The sequence below is a fragment of the Oscarella lobularis genome, chromosome 8 (assembly GCF_947507565.1).
Source record: "Oscarella lobularis chromosome 8, ooOscLobu1.1, whole genome shotgun sequence".
NCBI classification, from domain to species: Eukaryota; Metazoa; Porifera; class Homoscleromorpha; order Homosclerophorida; family Oscarellidae; genus Oscarella; species Oscarella lobularis.
Genome location: NC_089182.1, coordinates 1,119,574 through 1,137,550, shown reverse-complemented (window position 1 = coordinate 1,137,550; position 17,977 = coordinate 1,119,574). Strand labels below are relative to the sequence as shown.

Here is a 17,977-nt window from a genome sequence, read left to right as displayed (position 1 = left end):
CTTCATTTCGAGCACCCACCTGAAAAAGCTCCTCGAGCGAGGGGTGTGGCACCCAGACTACCTTCCTCAAAAACTTCTACCTGAGGACAAATGGTACCATAACAGCGCGACCAAAAGCCTGACAACAGAAAGCATATAAGATTAAGTAGATCTGCACTCAGACTCTCACTGTGTCTACAAGACGAGAAGCCCAGAGAAGTTTTTGACCGGTCAACTTCGCAAAAAGCTGACAAAAATGTACGTTAAAAAGAGGCCTGACTAATCTGTGCTGTGTGCGCACACACCAAGTCCTTCACGTCGTACTTGACGGGCTGGAGAGCCTTTCCGGCCGGTTTCTCTTCGATTTTCTCATTCGATCGACTGCAAACGTACCACAGAAGAGTTGACAAAATCACTATAGCAAGAGATAGTGGCCGAATGAGCCAAACAAGTAGGAGAAAAGCGCAAACAAAAAAGATTCTCTCCATTCCCGCTTTTAGCGCACTCTAAGCTTCCCTCTCAACTTCGCCGCCGTCGTTACGTTTCTCCGCGCTTTTCTCAATGGCAAGAGGGCAACAGAAGATCCAGTCCCAACAAAAGGCCGCCGCGAAAGCCGCGAAACAGAAAAAAGGTCACGATCAAAAGGGGGCGGCCCAAAAAGCTCTCGTGTTTACGTGTACGATCTGCAAGGTGACGCTAGCGATCGTAGAACGAGTTTCCTGCGCGTCAACGCTTTCTATTTAGTCCCAGATGCCCGACGTAAAGACGTACAAGCTTCACTTCGAAAGCAAGCACCCAAAAAGCGACCTTCCGCCAGAATTGAAGGCTGTCTAAAAGTCCAATGAATAGCTGGTTAAGCATATGGGATCGAATTTAGTATATGTTGTCCCTGTACTTAGCCGGATAAGAAACTAATATACTTTGCCTTTGAATCACATTGTTATGTTTTCTCGCTCATTGATGCCTGCCTTGTCAGCTTTGCGCTCTCTTACAGCACAGCACATCCAATAGCATTTGTTTTCGTGGGCTAGGACCTCCTAAATTCTACTGGAGTTCGCTTCCTATTCGAATCTTTTAAATGTTATATCAAAAGTACATAGATATGTTGTCTCTCACGCATTCGACGTAGTACCGTGATCGACGCTAAAATCGGATCCGCAACTATAAACCCCATGCCACCTCACCCCACTAGAGATTTCACTATATAACGCAATAAGGTATTAGACACTCAACTGGAACTAAGTGACTCCAAAATTTCAATGACATCAGTGACTGATTGGCGATTCGAGTCCAATTCGCTTTTCTGAGAAGAAGCGCGACGTGGAAGAATATTTTAGGTGCTCAAAGTTGGCTAACCTGAAGCTTCATATACGCACACATTATTTTCGCTGAATTGACGAGTTTCTTTGCCATATCGTCCACCAAATACGACTCCAATTCAAACTTATTTTCCTAGGCGAGTCAAAATAGAAACGAACGCAACGGCTCGACGAAGTACGCACCATATTATCTTTCGTAAGACAGCCGAGTAGTAGAGCAATATAAGAAGCAAGAGATCCATATTGACTGAACTTGTCCAGTTTCAACTCCATCTCTATTCAAAAAAAAAACGAACATAGATAAAGGGACTCCTCGGTTTGACGTGCCTCTGAGGCCAAACGGTGCCGTCATGGACGGCTGAGAGCTCACGCTACCGTCGTCGCTGCTTTGAGATTGAACGACGCCGGAGTCGTCGTCCGTTTGACCCCTCATTCCATATCCTGCTCCTACTGTCGAGAAAAAGCTCGAACAGAAGTCGTTGTTCGTCTTGAACAAGTCGATTAGACCCGGAATCGTGCGAACGTCGTCGCGCGTGTCGTCGGCATCGTCGTCGTCTTTCGGCGACTCGCGAACGGTTATGTTGCTTATTGTCACTCGACTGACGGCGCTGACTGCAGCAACGTTGAGGAGAAAGCCGACGCTCTACGAAAACGCAGCAATACGGCGTTGGGACTCAACTTCTCGTTGGGACTGACTACTAAATCTATTTCCAGCTTTGTGTTCGATTTGAACCGTCGGCGAGGCTTATTGAAGAGAAAGGAGAGGACCAGCGTGAGGAGCTCTTGTTCCTCACTCACGCACATAGCAGCTGCACCTATAAACGAAAAAGAATTATAACTTTCTATAATAGACTATTAAATTTATTACCGTTGTTGCAACTGACGTCGGCAAGAAAACATAGAGTATTGAGTAAGCACTTGACGTAGCTCGAGCTACATAATCGCATTTAGTTAATAGTACATAAACCGTTGCTTGATACCTACTCTTCGCAATTTTCCTCGCTGCTGCTAAAGACTGAGCTCAATAAGGACAATAACCTTTTGTATACGTCTACGCATTAGCATGCATATCTTTTATGCTGTTCTTACCTCGTTATCTTTTCCACCATGCCTCTGAAAACACTTCGGATGTAGGGGAGACATTCGCCGTGTTGAATAAAAGAACGCAGGAACTTCAGAAAGCGGCAGTATAAGATGCAGGAGTGAGGTAATTCGGTCACGTCAGAGTCTGCCTTGACGGAAAGGATTTCACGTCCAAGTGTATCGGCTTTGGAAGACAATCAATAAACATAACAAAGTTTTCAATAGAATGCCTGCCTTGGCTAACTGTACGCCGAACTCCGCCAAATTCGTGAATTTTGGCCAAATATTTACTGCCGCTTCTACTTTCTGCAAATGCCACTAAAGTTTCCGAGGCCAAATTATTGGCCTAATGAAAAGATTGCGTACACACATCGCTCCTCCATTCTATGTGTGTGTAATCTTACTGTTAGACAGCCCCCTGGGAGGTACTCCAACCCGTGAATAGATCTCTTTTCCAAAATATTTCTAAAGATAACAAGGTTGAATAATCAATTCTACTGTGTATGCTAAGAAATACCTTATTTTATTCGAAAGCTCGTTGAGAGTGATGCCGCCTTTACCCCCTCCATCTGCAGCTGATATTTCCGGATTGAGCAACCGGCAGAGGAGAGCTATAGCACGCAGACCCACTCAGCGGCTCAACCTCCCAAGGATCAAATCTGGTATTACCAACGGTCTCTTCAGATACATCCAATCCCGCTCTGTCTTTTGATAAAACGAAAAAGAGAGCACTTGTTACTAAAGCCAATTGCTTTGGGGAAAAAATTACTGTCAAAAATCGTAACTTTGGCAGGATAAACTCAATCTACTTACCGAGCTTGTGTCGGCATCTTGAAGAGCTGAAAAGAGGTTGTCCGTTAGATTAGCAGCTCGCAAGTGAACGCGAAACAGTCCACGAGAACACTCTTCCAGCATGCTGCAGGCACTGTGAAAAAGAGCCTCATCCAAAAAGTCCATAAACCAAATGATGAGCGCACTTTGAGCATCTCACTCTCAAGGTGAACTTCGGATTCATTCCATGAAGCCAATATTCAAAATCGTCAGTGAGCTACAGAACGAATTAGAGGAGAAATCTAAAGGAAGGATTCCTCTACTGTGTAGGCTAGAACCACGTAAACTATGAGCTCGCCCTTGCAACTACTGGTAGACATTAACTCCGAAAAATTTACCGAATCTTCCACATCAATTCGTTTAGCCGGACTCCGTTCTTTCTCTTGAGCAGGACTCTTCTATATTGAGGCAAATGCGCTAGTAGCTCCGTGCATACATGTACAATTTAGTCTTACTGGACTGCTGTTGGTACGTGCTTTCGAACTCATCTGACTTGCCGCCTCATTCACTCTCGTTGCCTTTGGCAACGAATACGCCCTTTTCAGCGAAGAAGACGACGGCGACGACGGCGAGGAAGACGAGTTTCCCTTAGCGAAAACGGTGATTCGCTTAGTCGAACGACGCAGGGGCGGCGAAAACGAAAAATCGTCATCGGAGACGTCGTAAGGACTTTTCTTTCGTTTCGACGACGACGACGACGACGACGGTGATTCGATTACGTCGTGTCCGCTTCCATCGTCGTCGTCGTCGTCGTTTCGTCGAAACTCGTCGCGATGCTCGCGCAGCGTCGAATCGAAGGTCGCGACCGCTTGGCGACTCGTCGACCACGTCGTCGTCGTCGCTTCGTTGGCTCGTCGCAACGACTTGAGCATCGATGCGCGCGCCGCGGCTCGCTGTTCGGACGACGATGACGTTCGAGACGACGATGACGACGACGACGACGACGGCGCTTGGTCGACTTTCGCTTTTCTTTTTGTCGCGACGCCGACGATCGCTCTCGTCGGCAGATTTAGATCGTCGTCGAACGAATTCGCGTTGCCTTCGTCTTCGTGCATCGTTTTCGGTCGAGGAATCGAAGTGGTCAGCTGCTGCTGCTGCTGAGCTGCCGCCAAGTTCGTCAGCGAACAGCCGCCGCTTAGCCGGGACACGGGACACAGGATGTGTAGGTGGGTCATGCGCTCCAGTCAAACCACTCATTCTCAATATGCCATATGCAAGACACTAACAATAATTTATACACCAACAAGACAAAAGATGGAGTTCAACGAGAATAACAAAGTTCTACTTATTATAACTTACAAATACTGTGACAGCCAGCGAAATCCTAAAGAAGAATGCCACAATTGGAATGAACTAACAAGTGACTTACCATCTCCATATCCCTGCCGTTTCAACACAGAACACATAAAAAGCTCGACAGGTCTACCATGCAATTCCGATCTAGCTATTTTTCCCTATGAATCAAAATCCATAGTCCAGGACATATATTAGGTATTGATTATTTCTGGTTCACCTTGCCAGTTGTCTGGCCGTGAAGGCCAAAAAACGCTCTCAGATCCTCCTCACTCGTAGCCCCAGGTTTATCAATCTTATTTCCAAGGACAAGTACGGGACAACTTGACACTTGCTCATCAGTAAGAAGGCTCTACACACAAAAAAAACATAATTTCATCAATAGACATCAGTGCAAAAATTACATCCAGTTCAGCTTTCGATTCAGAAAACCGAGACGCATCAGCCACATCAACGAGAAAAACAATCGCATCCACGGCGGGAAAATAATCTTTCCACACTCTCCGCGCTAATTTGTAAAAGTCCCCAAATCACTTTTTCTATATACACTGTACATAAAACTCTTACCTTGGGCGTGACCTCCCAAGTCAAATGTGGTGAATCGAATGTTGCCCATGGTCAGCTCCTCAGAAGCTGAAACACACACAAAAAAATAAATAAGTACGCAGAAGAGTAAATAGTTAATGGCTATTAATTAAAAAGTCTTTATTTTTCTGACTAAAAATCACTGGGCTTTGGTTTTTACTTGGATACAAAGTGGGAACGTGCTGGCCGAGTCGGTCGTCTTTGAGCATGTGTAACAATGTCGTTTTGCCGGCGTTGTCGAGACCGAGAAAGACGAGCTTTCCCGCTTTTTTCCACAGGCCTAGAGAAGGGGACATCGAGCCGTGAGTGGGTGGGTGAGGAAGCGCGTGGCGTGGCTAGAGCGAATACGAGCCGAAAACTAAAGCAATCGTACGGCGAAACGCTACGTAAAAGTCACATCGAGAGAAAATAGAAACGGTATTGAACAAAATACGAATAAGGTTCGACTAACCGATGACTTACCGAGCGATTGAAGAGCTGCCGTAAACCAGTCCCATAGAAACATTTCGATAGCAGTGAGAACGCGTTTCAAAGGCAAACGACAAGTGACCTTTCAGTGGAAGTGGAGATGACGACAACGTTGCGTACATATCAACTAGTTACGTCATTTTCTAAACGTGGCCACGTGGTTGCCAACTGGTCTGACCATAGTCTGACCGACGGGGTTTAGGCGATTTATGCCACAGACTCTTTTAGAGAAAGTTGTCGAATAAATTATTCGCAGCCAGACTACTGCAAATTCAGCAAATTCTAAGCAATTAACGCGCGCTAAATCATGGAGATGATCCGGCAAGGAGCCGAAGCGCGACTCTATTCGACAACTTTCCATGGTCGATCGTGCATCGTAAAGGAGCGCTTTTCAAAGTCGTATCGACACGCGTCGCTCGACGCGAAACTGCGCCAGAAGCGCACGTCGCAAGAAGTGCGCGCGCTCCTGCGCTGCCGCAAGGCCGGAATCCGTACGCCCGTTGTCTATTTCGTCGACAACGACTCGTGCAAGATCTACATGGAGAAACTGGACGGCTGTACGACGCTTCGCGACTTCATCGTAGCGCGCGCAGGCGTCGACTTCGAACACGTCGCCGTCGCGCTCGGCGACCTCGTATCCGGGCTTCACAACAATGACGTCATTCACGGAGACTTGACGACGTCGAACGTGATGATCGACAGCGAAACGAACGAACTGCGCGTGCTCGACTTTGGATTGAGTTTGATGTCGAATCTCGCCGAGGACAAGGGCGTGGATCTCTACGTCTTGGAACGAGCCCTACTGAGCTCACATCCTCAAACAGAACATCTATTCCAAATTATTCTCGATACGTACAAGAAACGGGTGAAAAAGTCCGACGAGGTCATTGCCAAATTGGACGAGATTCGCATGAGGGGTAGAAAGAGAACTATGGTTGGGTAGAGAAGCGGGTGGTTTAGTTGATCTACGTACAGCGCATGGTGTAGTCATGCTTTTGTTCATTACATCTTACAGTCAAATTATCCTTGATAGGGTCCAGCACCCAGGAGTAGGTTTCTGTGTGTAAAATGAACGCGATGAATAGGAGTCGCCTTTGTGGGATACGATTTAATCAAGCACGCTGCTTCGTCGACACTAGTGCGTGAGAGACGAGATTTCCGATTAGAAGGGGAGTGAAACGTTGCGTTTTCTTTTAAACTCACACTCCAAATTCGCCGCCTACTTCTTCCAAAGAGGCTTCAATCCATTTTTTCGGTTCCCACAGCTTGATCAGTCCGCCGCTACATCCTTTGGAGAACGCGGACTACGGGTTACCTAGTTGGGGGCTTAGACTGCATTTTGTACCTGTTGCAAGCATTTCTCCCTCTCTGCTAAAACAAATGCTGAGGATGTTGCCTTTGTGGCCACCCAGTTGAGCCATCAGTGCACCCGAGGCAATGTCCCACACGTAGACGCACTGATCGGTTCCTAGGGAAGATTATAGCATTTTATTTATCAGCGTAGACTCACTCACCTCCACACACGAGAAAGCGACCATCTACCGAAAATTCCAATGAAGTGATGATCCCCTATGAGACAGTCATAGCAAAAAACTGTACGTCTTTGTCTTCATGAAAGAATTTTACCTTGTGTCCCGTAAAAACGCGTACAGCACTACCAGAGACGAGATCCCACAGCTGGCACGAACGATCCAAAGAGCCGGTTGCCACATAATTCCCATTAGGATGAAACTTGACGCACTAAATATAAAGGCAAAATAAAATCCTTCAATAATGAAAACAACACTCTATATACCTCAACATCTGATAGGTGACCAGAAAATATGCGAAGCGGTTGGGGATTGTCAGTTGCCCATAGCCGAGCGGTTCGATCGCGCGACGCCGTTGCAAAGTAGTACCCCGACGGACTGAAGTCGACGTCCCACACGGGACTGTTGTGACCCTTGTAGGCAACCAAGTTCGAATAGGTGTGCAGGTCCCAAAGTCGAGCTGAAAAAAAAGAAAATAAGTGTCTCAAAAACAAACGAATATAACCTATACGTCGTGATCATTATACCTGTTCCATCGGCGGATGCCGATAGGAGTAAAAATCTATCAGGACTGAATGACGTTGAATAGACGGGACCACCGTGACCGTGAAGAAGACGCTTCTCTTGCTGAGAACTTGAGAGAGAAAAACAATAATAAAACCTCCTTTCTTTTGACGTGTCCTTTCTGCTTTTACTTGTCATCTATGAGATGATTCATTACGTCGCTTGAGTCGAACTCGAGTTGATCTAATTCCACGTGCGACTTGAGACTCTTTAGTCGATGCGATGACGTCAAAGACCAAAGAATGATGGACGAGTCGGCAAAACCGACGGCGGCGACGTTCGAGTCGTCGCGAAACGACACGCAGTTCAATCTGCTGAGGAGATAACGGTTGGCGCGTGGAGTCTCCGTAATGCACGTAACCCACCCTTCTGGAGCGTTAAGAAACGAGTAGAAACAAATGGAAGGCAATTGGCTGGAACTCAGAGTTCGCTTTTTGGAAATTTCTTTGATTGCGTGCATTCGAGATTCCTTTTCGTATTCTCTCCTTATTTTTTAGAGACACCACGTGTAGAAGGACTGAAACGCATCGATATTGTATGCTTACAGATCAGGAATAGGTATTCGATTAGGCGGAGGAGTAAACGGATTTGATGTCTGCTTTCCTTTTTTACCTATCAAGACAACCGATCACTTACAATGCTTGAGCATAAGGCGAAAAAGCTGAGAATAACGTTACAGGGCCCCGTGCATCATAGACTGGCTACCTCAACACGTTTAGGAATACAATGCAAGTTCCCACCCCTTCATTCTGAAAAGGGGTTTACCTGAAGAGGAATCTTTTTTCGCTTTCTTTTTCTAAAATAAACAGACGCACGTCACTAACAATGCTTTGCTCCGTCGGCTGCCTTACCTTTGGCTTCCCATCTTCGCCAACCTCTTCCTCTTCTTGATCGGCCAGAGCCGCTGTGACCAAATCTTGATCGGGAACAACGGAATAAAATACCTTCGTAGAAGAGACTGAAGAGGAGAATTCAGAAAATCAATATATAAAAGTATTCCATTTGTACCTTGAATTTCTCCACAAAGTGCACCCACACGTGAGCTGACCTCTTTTAAAGTTCTTGGCATGCCCTCGTAGACTAGAAAAAAATAGCAACTTAACACGTCTTTTCTTTCGAAGTGACAATTGGTATCTCTCAAAACGATCTTCTTCTCTCCTCTTACCATCCATATCCAACTGTCCATTTATTATTTTTAGAATAAGACTCCTGTCATTTTCCTACAAAGTACAGTTAGTTAGTTAGTTAGTTAGTCGATTTGGACAGGAGTCGAACTATCAGGATTCAGACAAAAAAAAAGCGCTGCCTAAAGGAAGAACATTTCCACCCACCACAATGCTAACGTGAGTGAGAAAAGGAAGAGGAAAAGACAAAAGGGTGCGGCGGATAAAAGACGCCCATTGGTTCAATGACTCTGCCTTACCTGAAGGTGTCTCACTAAAGCGTGATACGCTTCTCTTGAGATGCGAACTTTGTATTTGTGAGATCTATATGAAATTGCATGCCATTATTTGGTGTGAAAGCGCCTAACCTGCTCACCTGAACAGTTTAACAAATTCACTCTCTAAAAGATAATCCCTCGTCCTTACCGCTGACAAACTAATCAGATCAATAGCCCTATACGTATCCTGGTGTACAGAAAATTTGGTAAAGAAACGAAGAGCTAAAAACAAGGCAAAGACACTTCTAAAAAGAAAATACACAAACGCTAAACGAAGTCAACCTACCTTCTTCGTGAGCATTCCTCGCCAAAAGATCAATGTAAAGATACACAAAAACCGGCCAAAGAACTAAGGCAATCTCGTGCTAGACATGCGAATCAGACAACAACAGCGCCTCAGGAAGTGAACCTGCGACCTTATACGTTTCCAAAGCCCCCTCGGTAAACTCCTCCAAACTAATGAAACCCCGTGCATCAGCAAGGACGCTCGCTTAGACAAAAGAGCTTAGCTTACTCGGTATAGTCTCTTTCATAGTCAGACACGTCTTCTGAACTGAAGAAATGAAAAAAAGAGACAATACAGTTTTACCTTTACGTATGGCTACTGCTTTTCAGGCGGCTTACTTCGTGAAGGGTAATATGATTGAGGAGGAGAAGTCATCTGCTCCCGTTGCGTGATAGCTTTGCGCTATTTCTTGCAAGAAGCGTTCTTCGGTGGCCTTCGAGAATTGCGACGCGTATCTGCAGGTTTCTGTGCATTCCTGCTCGTGCTTATGCTTACGCGTAAATTGTGCTTGCGAAGAAGCTGTAGAATCTCTAAAGAAACTCTTTTATCATCCATAAACTGAGTGGTCTGTTGGGAGCCAGGGAGCCTGCGCAATGCTCGCGGTCACGGGGTTTGCGACTAATTAAAATCCTAAGCAATATTGCGCACAAAAAGACAGTCACAAAAAAACGAAAACATGCACGCGCACCAGTATGCGTTAGTTATTTGTTTGCTCCTCGGCAGATCCGGGCTCGTCGGTCGGCTCGTCGGTTGGTTCGATGGGCTCGTCGGTTGGTTCGATTGGCTCGTCGGTCGGCTCGTCGGTCGGCTCGTCGGTCGGCTCGTCGGTCGGCTCGTCGGTCGGCTCGTCGGTCGGTTCGATTGGCTCATCGGTCGGTTCGATTGGCTCATCGGTCGGCTCGTCTGTCGGCTCGTCGGTTGGTTCGATGGGCTCGTCGGTCGGCTCGTCGGTCGGCTCGTCGGTCGGCTCGTCGGTCGGCTCGTCGGTTGGTTCGATGGGCTCGTCGGTCGGCTCGTCGGTCGGTTCGATTGGCTCGTCGGTCGGCTCGTCGGTCGGCTCGTCGGTTGGTTCGATGGGCTCGTTGGTCGGCTCATCGGTTGGTTCGATTGGCTCGACGATCGGCTCGTCGGTCGGCTCGTCGGTTAGTTCGATTGGCTCGTCGGTCGGCTCGTCGGTTGGTTCGATTGGCTCGTCGGTTGGTTCGATCGGCTCGTCGGTTGGTTCTACGGCAGATCTTTCGGTTGGCTCTGGCTCCTCAGTTGCTGGCTCCTCGGTTGCTGGCTTCTCGGTTGCTGGCTTCTCGGTTGCTGGCTCCTTGGTTGCTGGCTTCTCGGTTGCTGGCTCCTCGGTTGGCGGCTTGAAACACTTTCCATCTTCGTTATTAGGCCAGCGCGGGTCAAACCAGCCATTGTACACACTAGGAAACTTGGATTCGTTGCATTTCCTATACATGGCCATAAACGTGTCTTCCGTCAAAGTTTTCGCAGTGTCTGTTGTCACGTTTTGTTGACGTCTGCACTCTTCTTCCTGCAAAGTCGGAACAATAGAAATCAATATACCCAACATTCAATCGACTTACCGATTTATCGCCTGCTCTGCATGTACAGAAGAAAGAATCCACTTCAGTTGTGCAGACCGTCGTTTCACTGCCATCCTCATTGCACGTGATCCTGCACTCTTGGCACTGCGGACCCGAAACGATTTCTTCAACTTTGATTCTTGCCACGTCGGAAGTAAACGTAGTTCGAAGCTGGTCATCGTCGGCTGTTTCGTCAACCAAATTTAAATTCCAAACAGCTCCTTGAGTTCTCATTGCCAAATATCCGTAATCCAGGAAACTCTTGCAGGAAGTGTACGAAGCCTCAAAGCCGACGTTCTCAAACTGCTCAGGGGGAGTCACTCCATTACGGCGAAACACGGTTCCTTTGTAGTCGACGGCAATAACGCGATCCGTCTCCGCGGTATCCTCGTTCAACCTCAACCTGATGTTTGCCATAACATTAAGCTTTGCAGTTTTATTGAGCAGCTGTCTAAGGATGTCTTCTCGGGAGGACTCTGTTCCTGGCGGATCTCCGCCTCTAGGCCTCGAGCATGGATCTCTCGGTTCGTCAGTAATCAAAGCGATATTGAGTGCCACTTCAGGGTCGTCTGATCTCAATTCTGGCATGGCTAGAGCCTTTTCTATCGCTTCGTATCCGTCCTCGGCGTTTCCCTTTTTCTTAAACGCTGTTTTTGCCGCAGCTTCAACCGACTTGGCAGAAAAACTAGCGTAACTGTTGTTAAAGATCTCTACGCGATACAGCAACCAATCATCGACATTGTGGTTAATGATGCCGAATATGACAACGAAGAAGTGATTCTTTTTTTCGCCCGTGCCGATGCCGCGTGCATTAAGCCGTTCATCTAGTGCTAATGCCGCTTGAGCTATCCAATCTTGCTCGGTGCTCATGCTTGCCGAGTCGTCGACGATGAGAATAAAGTCGGTTGCCTTGTGCTTCTGGGACGATGCAGAATCGTTCAACGCCTCGTAATAAATTTGTTCTTTGCCTACAAACAAAAAATTAATTAATTAAAAGACGTAGTCTCTCAGTTGCATTTTTATTCATACAGCAGAGGTTGGATTCTACACACTAAAGTGCAAAAATTAGTACATATAAGACGTGGAACGATAGAACGCCTCACCTGCCACTGGTCGCCGTCACAGAAAACTAATTCTCCTGTGGCCCCATTAATCTGAATTTCTCCTTCGTTTGACGCATTGCACACGCCATGCGAAACGGACGTCGTGATACCAGGGCCTGACTCCCCAGGGTCACCCTATCGCAATCCGTAAGTTTGACCTAGATCTCTGTACGTTTGCAACCGATCTTACAGGAAAACCGACGCTCCCTGCCGTTCCTTTTTCGCCCTTCGTTCCCTAAATAAGTAATAGACCAAAATGAAAATACATAAAAATGCAACTAATTCTAAACTAACGTTTTGTCCCACGTCTCCTTTCTGTCCAATAACAGAACCACCAGTGGACGGAAAACCTTGATCGCCCTAATTATTTATTTAATTACTAAATCAAAAGCGTAATAATTCATTTTAGTTTTGCCCATACGGTGTCTCCTTTTTCTCCTTTTGGTCCCGCGTTTCCAGAAATTCCCTATAAAGAACCCAATTTGAGAGAAAAAGGAGAGCATTTCGATTTTCTACCGTATCTCCAATGTCTCCGTTATCTCCCGTATCTCCTACATCACCCTAAGAAAGACGTTTGCACGCGGGTCGTTTTTTATGCTAAACTTACGGAAGGCCCAAGTGATCCATCTGCGCCGTTAGAGCCGGGCAATCCTTTTTCTCCCTGCAAAATGGTTTACGGTAGGTAGCAAAAGTTCACACGAGTAACAGTTTTTGTACGGTATCGCCATTTTCACCAGCTTCTCCAGTTTCTCCACTCAGTCCGATAGCACCAACATCTCCCTTACAGAAAAGTCAACAACGCCAATTTTGATTCCAAGCCGCCTCGCCTCACCTTGGCTCCCATAGGCCCTTGATCTCCAGGAAATCCAGGATCACCCTACGCTCGCAGTGAAAAGTCTTAAAGTAAACACGTATCGGCAATTTATCTGCAACTTACGACACTACCAGGCGGTCCGGCACCTCCGACTTGTCCTCTTCCTCTTGGACCCTTAGATCGCCGCGTCAAAAACAAGCTATCCCAACTGAGCTACGTACCCCTACTCACCATTTCTCCTATGGCTCCATCATTTCCCATAGCTCCTCCTAGACCCCTCTATAGAAAAGTTGCCTATAGTACCTACAGTTTCATTTAACGTCTCTTCATCTCTACGTTTCCGGGAGGTCCTGGAATTCCTGGCACATGGTGCCAATGCCACTAAAGAAATCGTCACAGCAAGAGACTGGCTGGCATTGACTTGCTGTACAGCTATACCCAAGGAGGAAACACGCCCCGCTTTCCTCTGTTGCCTCTATCTCCTCTTTCGCCCTGCAAGACACAAGAATATGAGTACTCTCGATCAGCAAGTGATGCCTGCATGCACCAACGTACCCTTGGCCCTTTCTCGCCGGGATGACCCCTGCGACCCTGAAAGATCAATGCAAGCTAGAGATCCGCTGCTCTGTCTACCTACCGTAATGGGTTCACAAAGCAGTTTACATTGTGCGATCGTCGAGCCCTCCTCAGAACCATGTCCTAGGCAGCACCGGTAGGAGATACAAATAACAGGCGTCAATTCCTACCTCGTGCGACGCTTAAAGCAGCCGCTATTATCACGAAAGCGCAGACAACGAAACTGAGACGCATCTTCCTTGACGGAAAGGCGTGTGTGAGAGAACAATGGGTAAGAGGGGATCTTTCGCACGAGATCCGAATAAACAGATTCGTTATCGATGCAAATTCGATCTGATCTGTTTAGAAATAGTGTAATTGGATTTTGACACGCCCTCCCACCCCGGTGAAAAACGAAAAAAAACAAAGAGTGCAGACAAAAAAAGAGCCGAAAGTCACTGATAGAGGAATCAGAGATCACTTAACGGAACTGTTCCGATACACTGATCGAAATACGTCAAAATCAGTAATCATTAGTGCGTGTGAGACCTTACCTTCCAATCCGATCCGTCACAATAATAGAGCCATTTGTTGTTCTCATCGTAGTAAACCGTGCCTTGGTTAAGAGAAGTGCAAGCCTCTTTATCCACATACAACACCTAAAAAGGAACACAAACGCATGTCTACGTCAGAACGCGTCGCGTTCTGTGCAATATGCTATACTTGTCCAATGATCGTTCCTGGTTGTCCTTTTGATCCGGATTGTCCCTTTTGCCCTGTTTCCCCTCGATCGCCAGGATCTCCCTTAAAAAGAAGACGTAGTTTAGGCCGACGAGAGTTACTCTGACGGCCTCACCTTATCGCCGAGGTCTCCTGGCGGGCCCTTCAAGACAAAATTTTTAGTAGTAAAACAACCGCAATCAAATCACGTTTGGGTACCGGAATAACAACAACATTTGCGCTTGCACCGGGTGGGCCCTCTTCTCCTTTATCCCCAACCGGACCAGCAGGGCCGAGCGAACCCTACACCGAAAAAGTCGTTCCCCAATTCGTTGGCTAATGAAATTTTCCTACCTTAACCCCAAAAAGACCGGCAGAGCCACGTTCACCCTTAGCACCCTAAACGATGCACAGACAGTATAGAATAAATTTATTAGGTTTCAAAAAAATTTACCCGGGCACCCTGAGGTCCATCCCTCCCTGGGTTTCCATCATCGCCCTAGGTACAAGTTATAATCACAGCGTTCCAACTCTTGTACGTCCGTACAGCCATTCCGCGATTTCCTGCTTCACCAGGGGGACCACTAGGTCCACGTTCTCCTTCGAGCCCCTAAAAGGACATTGAGTACATGCACTGTCAGAACAATTTTATATTTGATTAGTTTAGAGCTTACGCGATCTCCTGGAGGTCCCTGATCGCCTGGTTCGCCTTGGGGTCCCTTAGAAAGCACAAATCATCTCAACTTTTTCTAAACTCAATGTTTCAACTTACATCCTCTCCCTTCATTCCAGGTTGACCAGGTTGACCATCCTCACCGCGATCGCCCTTCACAAAAAAAACTATTAAAGTCAATCAATCGCTAAATAGCTTTGTTTCACTGGGCGGCCTTCTGGTCCGGGCGTTCCATCCTCTCCGTCAGGACCCTTTGAAAACCGAATTCAAACGTAGGGCGATCAATTAAAAAGAAGAAAACGTACATCAGGGCCAGGTTGGCCCTTTGCTCCCTTTCCACCCGAACTCTGTCAAATTCGAAAAAACGATCATCCAAATGCAGTTGAGAAAAACGTAAAAATCAAACCCATTTCGGTCTGATTGCCGGTGGACCTCGACGTCCGACGTCACCTGGCCACCCCTGGAAAAAAGATCGTCCGTAAGCGACGCTCTTTTCGCGCATCTAGCGCTCGCAAAGACCACCGTACCGGGTCTCCCGGTCTTCCCGCGTCGCCTTTTTTGCCCTAAAGACGAGGAAAGGAAGACGTCAAAAAAAGTCGATGTCAAAAGAAACGCATGTTCGACGCTCACTTTGCTTCCTTCGCATCCGTCCGGACACGGTTCGGGAGTTCCTGTGTGCAGTCGAACGAGTGTTAACCGAGCATCAGACTCCAGCTGACGCCGTCTCGATCTCACCCTCATCGGTCGTCTTCTTCTTCGAATGAATAGAAATTTGCCCAAAGTAGTCGCTGTCGATACTGCCCGCGTCATCGACGTGACGACGCTGTCTCGGCGACGCACGAACGAGCGCCCCGCAGTCGAACAGAACAAACGCGAGAAGAACAGCACACGGCCAGCTAACCATCGTCACGGTCGAGGAAGAGATAGCAGATGACTCGCGGGCGAGGGCGTTCTTATCGAGTGGAAGCGCCGCGTAGGAGAGCTCGCCTCCTACCGTAAACATCTCGTGAGGCGTCAGCTGTAGAAGGAAGCGAAGACCTCCACAATAGAACCAGCTCCGACGCCAAAGCGACCACAATAGCAGCTGCTGCTCCAGCGAGAATGTTCTATCGAGTCGGACTTGCCTTGTGAGAGAAGCGAAGCCCCCAATTGGGGAAACAATTGCACCTCGTTTCCTTTAGGGTGCTCTGTTTCGTTCTGTGGGAATTCGCCAGTGGTCACGGCGACGGTGCGTCAATGCAATGTTCTGCGATGTCTTCTCGCTTGCTACTTTGTACTATGTGTGCGTGTAGACGAAGCCATTGGGGCGCACGATCCGAACCATCACCATCCCCATTATCCTATCCTACAACCGTGCCCCGATTCGTGCAAAGGAGAACGAGTAAGAAAGAACGGAAAAGAGAAAATAAGTCCCGAAGCGCTATCTTTTTCTCCCAGGGCGATGTGGGAGACAATGGTCCACAAGGGCCAAAGGTAAGTCCTACGCGAAAACACGTCCCATTCGAAAAAGAAGCATTTCTCTTTTTTAGGGAGCGAAGGGAAAACGAGGACCGCGTGGTCGTTTGCCCTGGGATCCGTGGGTACTGGATCTCTACGAGAAGGGGTCTCATTACGCCGCCGCCAACCCATTCCCTGTTTTTTAGATGAACCATACGTTGTATGGCAGGCCGGGAGATCCAGGAGAAGACGTACGAATGTTACAGTCAAGCTCCTTCTACAGACGATTAACGTTTAATGAACTTTAGGGAAGGCCGGGAAGGCCGGGGCAAGACGGAGCGCAAGGACCGCCAGTACGAAAACGTACTCAATACGAAACCCGACTAAAACGCTTTTGTATAGGGACCCCCGGGATCAAACGGCTCTACAGGAGACATGGGCCCGAAAGGAGAAAGGGTTTCTAAGAAATGTCGTTTGCGAGTGTCTAGAACTCTAACGAGGTCGCTTTCAGGGCAACCCCGGTGAAAGTGGAGAAATGGGACAGAAAGGAATAAAGGTCAGTGTCTCGAAATTTCATATAACGACGCGCTTGGGCTCAATTATTCGTTCGCGAAGGGTGAGGACGGAGAGATGGGACCGGGAGGACCGAAAGGAGAGAAAGGAGAGTCTGGGGAGCAGGTAACGCAAACGTAGAAACGCTTCTTCAAAAGACGACTGTACTTCGCTGGGCAGGGATCCTCAGGTCAAGATGGAGTACCGGGAAAAAACGGAACAAAGGTTCGAAAACAAAAAAAAACGAAAAGTACACATCGTCAATGTATCCTTGGGGGGAATAGGGCTTAAAGGGTTCTAAAGGCGATCAAGGAGTCAAAGGAGGAGTGGTAAGAAAAGCGATTTCCCTCCGCTGTACGCAAGAACGCGTCTATTTTAACGAATTATCAAGGGGGAAAAAGGAGAAGACGGACCACCAGGTCTCAGAGGAATGAAGGTGACGTTTACGTCACACTATCATATTTCGGGATTGATTTGCTCTTTGGCAGGGTGAAAGAGGCGTAAATGGGACGCTTAACATAACGATGACGGGCAATAATACGGCACTCCCCGGATCAACAGGAGAAAAGGTTAGAATAGCAAATAGAAGTTGGTTTAGAGCGGAGATATCGCCAGTTTAGGGTGAAAAAGGAAGAAAAGGACCAAGAGGGCAGAAGGTTTGATCAAAATACTATCATTTCCCAGAATCGGTGCCAATAAAATAATTTAGGGTGATATGGGAGAAAGAGGAGACGCGATGGAAGAGGTATATTACACGTGCGGCAAACGTGTCACAACTAAAAAGATATCCCTGTACGTCTTAGCTGACTGGAAACTGCTCCCAAGAACTCACAGGCCAAATCCAATACAGCAAGGAGAAGAAAGTCCCGTGCATTTGCGACGGCACGACGTGGAAGGTATATCAACAATTAAACGACTCTGATTTCTTTTCCTAATACTATTTCATCGCTCGTAGTGTCTGAAAGTGAAGCCGTGTGCAGGGCGAGTCGACCCGACGCCCGCAAAGTAACTGATTGTAGACGCCTACGATTTTCTTTTCAGTTTGTGTGCATCCCTGTCGGTCGCGTTATTTTTATATCTACTCAGTGTAACACGAGTCCTGACTGTCCCTACGCGCAATCTAATAATGGAGGGATAATGCGTGCTAATGCCAGTTTGAGTGTCC

General features: G+C 47.4%; 8 protein-coding genes across 13 annotated transcripts in view; 2 read left to right on the top strand and 6 right to left on the bottom strand.

Annotated features, from left to right (window-relative positions):
* LOC136190424 (uncharacterized) overlaps window positions 1-607 on the bottom strand; it is a 3,688-nt gene extending 3,081 nt beyond the window's left edge. Inside the window, exons 1-3 of the mRNA XM_065978572.1 lie at window positions 285-607; window positions 170-226; window positions 81-118 (exon numbers count right to left, since the gene is read on the bottom strand). Coding sequence (XP_065834644.1) covers window positions 81-118; window positions 170-226; window positions 285-467 — 278 coding nt within the window. The 5' untranslated portion in view covers window positions 468-607. The remainder of the gene's footprint in view (window positions 1-80; window positions 119-169; window positions 227-284) is intronic.
* Window positions 608-1,032: 425 nt separating this feature from the next.
* Window positions 1,033-4,387, bottom strand: LOC136190064 (wings apart-like protein homolog). Its single transcript, XM_065978139.1, has 16 exons — window positions 3,668-4,387; window positions 3,551-3,610; window positions 3,359-3,429; window positions 3,195-3,306; window positions 3,051-3,132; window positions 2,899-2,992; window positions 2,786-2,846; window positions 2,616-2,727; window positions 2,388-2,565; window positions 2,283-2,336; window positions 2,167-2,231; window positions 1,995-2,113; window positions 1,626-1,941; window positions 1,482-1,573; window positions 1,336-1,431; window positions 1,033-1,282 (listed from the first exon to the last, which is right to left on the bottom strand). The coding sequence occupies exons 1-16, from the start codon at window positions 4,385-4,387 to the stop codon at window positions 1,208-1,210; spliced, it is 2,307 nt and encodes a 768-aa protein (XP_065834211.1). The 3' UTR covers window positions 1,033-1,207.
* A 4-nt stretch (window positions 4,388-4,391) lies between these two features.
* LOC136190423 (small COPII coat GTPase SAR1B-like) lies at window positions 4,392-5,697 on the bottom strand. The gene is made up of 7 exons (XM_065978571.1): window positions 5,553-5,697; window positions 5,251-5,370; window positions 5,073-5,138; window positions 4,910-5,013; window positions 4,726-4,857; window positions 4,582-4,666; window positions 4,392-4,536 (listed from the first exon to the last, which is right to left on the bottom strand). Exons 1-7 carry the CDS (start codon window positions 5,593-5,595, stop codon window positions 4,508-4,510), a joined length of 579 nt encoding a protein of 192 aa, XP_065834643.1. The 5' UTR covers window positions 5,596-5,697; the 3' UTR covers window positions 4,392-4,507.
* Window positions 5,698-5,759: 62 nt separating this feature from the next.
* LOC136190422 (EKC/KEOPS complex subunit Tp53rkb-like) lies at window positions 5,760-6,581 on the top strand. The gene has a single exon (XM_065978570.1). The coding sequence runs from the start codon at window positions 5,866-5,868 to the stop codon at window positions 6,499-6,501; it is 636 nt and encodes a 211-aa protein (XP_065834642.1). The 5' UTR covers window positions 5,760-5,865; the 3' UTR covers window positions 6,502-6,581.
* On the bottom strand, window positions 6,372-9,963 carry LOC136190416 (transcription initiation factor TFIID subunit 5-like). 5 transcript variants are annotated; one of them, XM_065978560.1, is made up of 22 exons: window positions 9,874-9,963; window positions 9,717-9,811; window positions 9,607-9,645; window positions 9,509-9,548; window positions 9,379-9,457; window positions 9,191-9,314; window positions 9,075-9,138; window positions 8,817-8,871; window positions 8,660-8,731; window positions 8,503-8,609; window positions 8,417-8,447; window positions 8,197-8,263; window positions 8,017-8,136; window positions 7,783-7,965; window positions 7,615-7,721; window positions 7,354-7,547; window positions 7,185-7,298; window positions 7,073-7,127; window positions 6,904-7,026; window positions 6,762-6,846; window positions 6,565-6,693; window positions 6,372-6,487 (listed from the first exon to the last, which is right to left on the bottom strand). In XM_065978560.1, exons 1-21 carry the CDS (start codon window positions 9,931-9,933, stop codon window positions 6,579-6,581), a joined length of 1,929 nt encoding a protein of 642 aa, XP_065834632.1. In that variant the 5' UTR covers window positions 9,934-9,963; the 3' UTR covers window positions 6,372-6,487; window positions 6,565-6,578. The 5 variants fall into 5 exon arrangements, with proteins under 5 accessions (XP_065834632.1, XP_065834630.1, XP_065834631.1 ...); XM_065978558.1 differs by having other exon boundaries at window positions 6,372-6,523; window positions 6,572-6,693; XM_065978559.1 differs by having other exon boundaries at window positions 6,572-6,693.
* Window positions 9,964-9,981: 18 nt separating this feature from the next.
* LOC136190415 (uncharacterized) lies at window positions 9,982-13,738 on the bottom strand. 2 transcript variants are annotated; one of them, XM_065978556.1, is made up of 19 exons: window positions 13,622-13,738; window positions 13,513-13,574; window positions 13,431-13,466; window positions 13,314-13,367; window positions 13,212-13,256; window positions 13,107-13,154; window positions 12,999-13,049; window positions 12,894-12,938; window positions 12,779-12,841; window positions 12,669-12,722; window positions 12,578-12,622; window positions 12,483-12,527; window positions 12,356-12,421; window positions 12,252-12,296; window positions 12,062-12,196; window positions 11,988-12,009; window positions 10,959-11,926; window positions 10,726-10,906; window positions 9,982-10,695 (listed from the first exon to the last, which is right to left on the bottom strand). In XM_065978556.1, exons 1-19 carry the CDS (start codon window positions 13,683-13,685, stop codon window positions 10,076-10,078), a joined length of 2,649 nt encoding a protein of 882 aa, XP_065834628.1. In that variant the 5' UTR covers window positions 13,686-13,738; the 3' UTR covers window positions 9,982-10,075. The 2 variants fall into 2 exon arrangements, with proteins under 2 accessions (XP_065834628.1, XP_065834627.1); XM_065978555.1 differs by having other exon boundaries at window positions 9,982-10,906.
* A 50-nt stretch (window positions 13,739-13,788) lies between these two features.
* On the bottom strand, window positions 13,789-16,022 carry LOC136190419 (collagen alpha-1(I) chain-like). Its single transcript, XM_065978563.1, has 16 exons — window positions 15,559-16,022; window positions 15,454-15,494; window positions 15,351-15,386; window positions 15,230-15,283; window positions 15,129-15,170; window positions 15,030-15,074; window positions 14,923-14,976; window positions 14,825-14,869; window positions 14,698-14,760; window positions 14,605-14,649; window positions 14,505-14,549; window positions 14,370-14,453; window positions 14,287-14,313; window positions 14,154-14,234; window positions 13,985-14,089; window positions 13,789-13,933 (listed from the first exon to the last, which is right to left on the bottom strand). Exons 1-16 carry the CDS (start codon window positions 15,824-15,826, stop codon window positions 13,901-13,903), a joined length of 1,068 nt encoding a protein of 355 aa, XP_065834635.1. The 5' UTR covers window positions 15,827-16,022; the 3' UTR covers window positions 13,789-13,900.
* Window positions 15,801-17,908, top strand: LOC136190420 (collagen alpha-1(XXV) chain-like). Its single transcript, XM_065978564.1, has 18 exons — window positions 15,801-15,950; window positions 16,005-16,051; window positions 16,116-16,204; window positions 16,261-16,296; window positions 16,353-16,403; window positions 16,467-16,511; window positions 16,569-16,613; window positions 16,663-16,716; window positions 16,772-16,816; window positions 16,876-16,938; window positions 16,993-17,037; window positions 17,097-17,141; window positions 17,204-17,248; window positions 17,301-17,381; window positions 17,433-17,468; window positions 17,522-17,557; window positions 17,616-17,708; window positions 17,768-17,908. Exons 1-18 carry the CDS (start codon window positions 15,925-15,927, stop codon window positions 17,819-17,821), a joined length of 936 nt encoding a protein of 311 aa, XP_065834636.1. The 5' UTR covers window positions 15,801-15,924; the 3' UTR covers window positions 17,822-17,908.
* The last annotated feature ends 69 nt before the right edge of the window (window positions 17,909-17,977 follow it).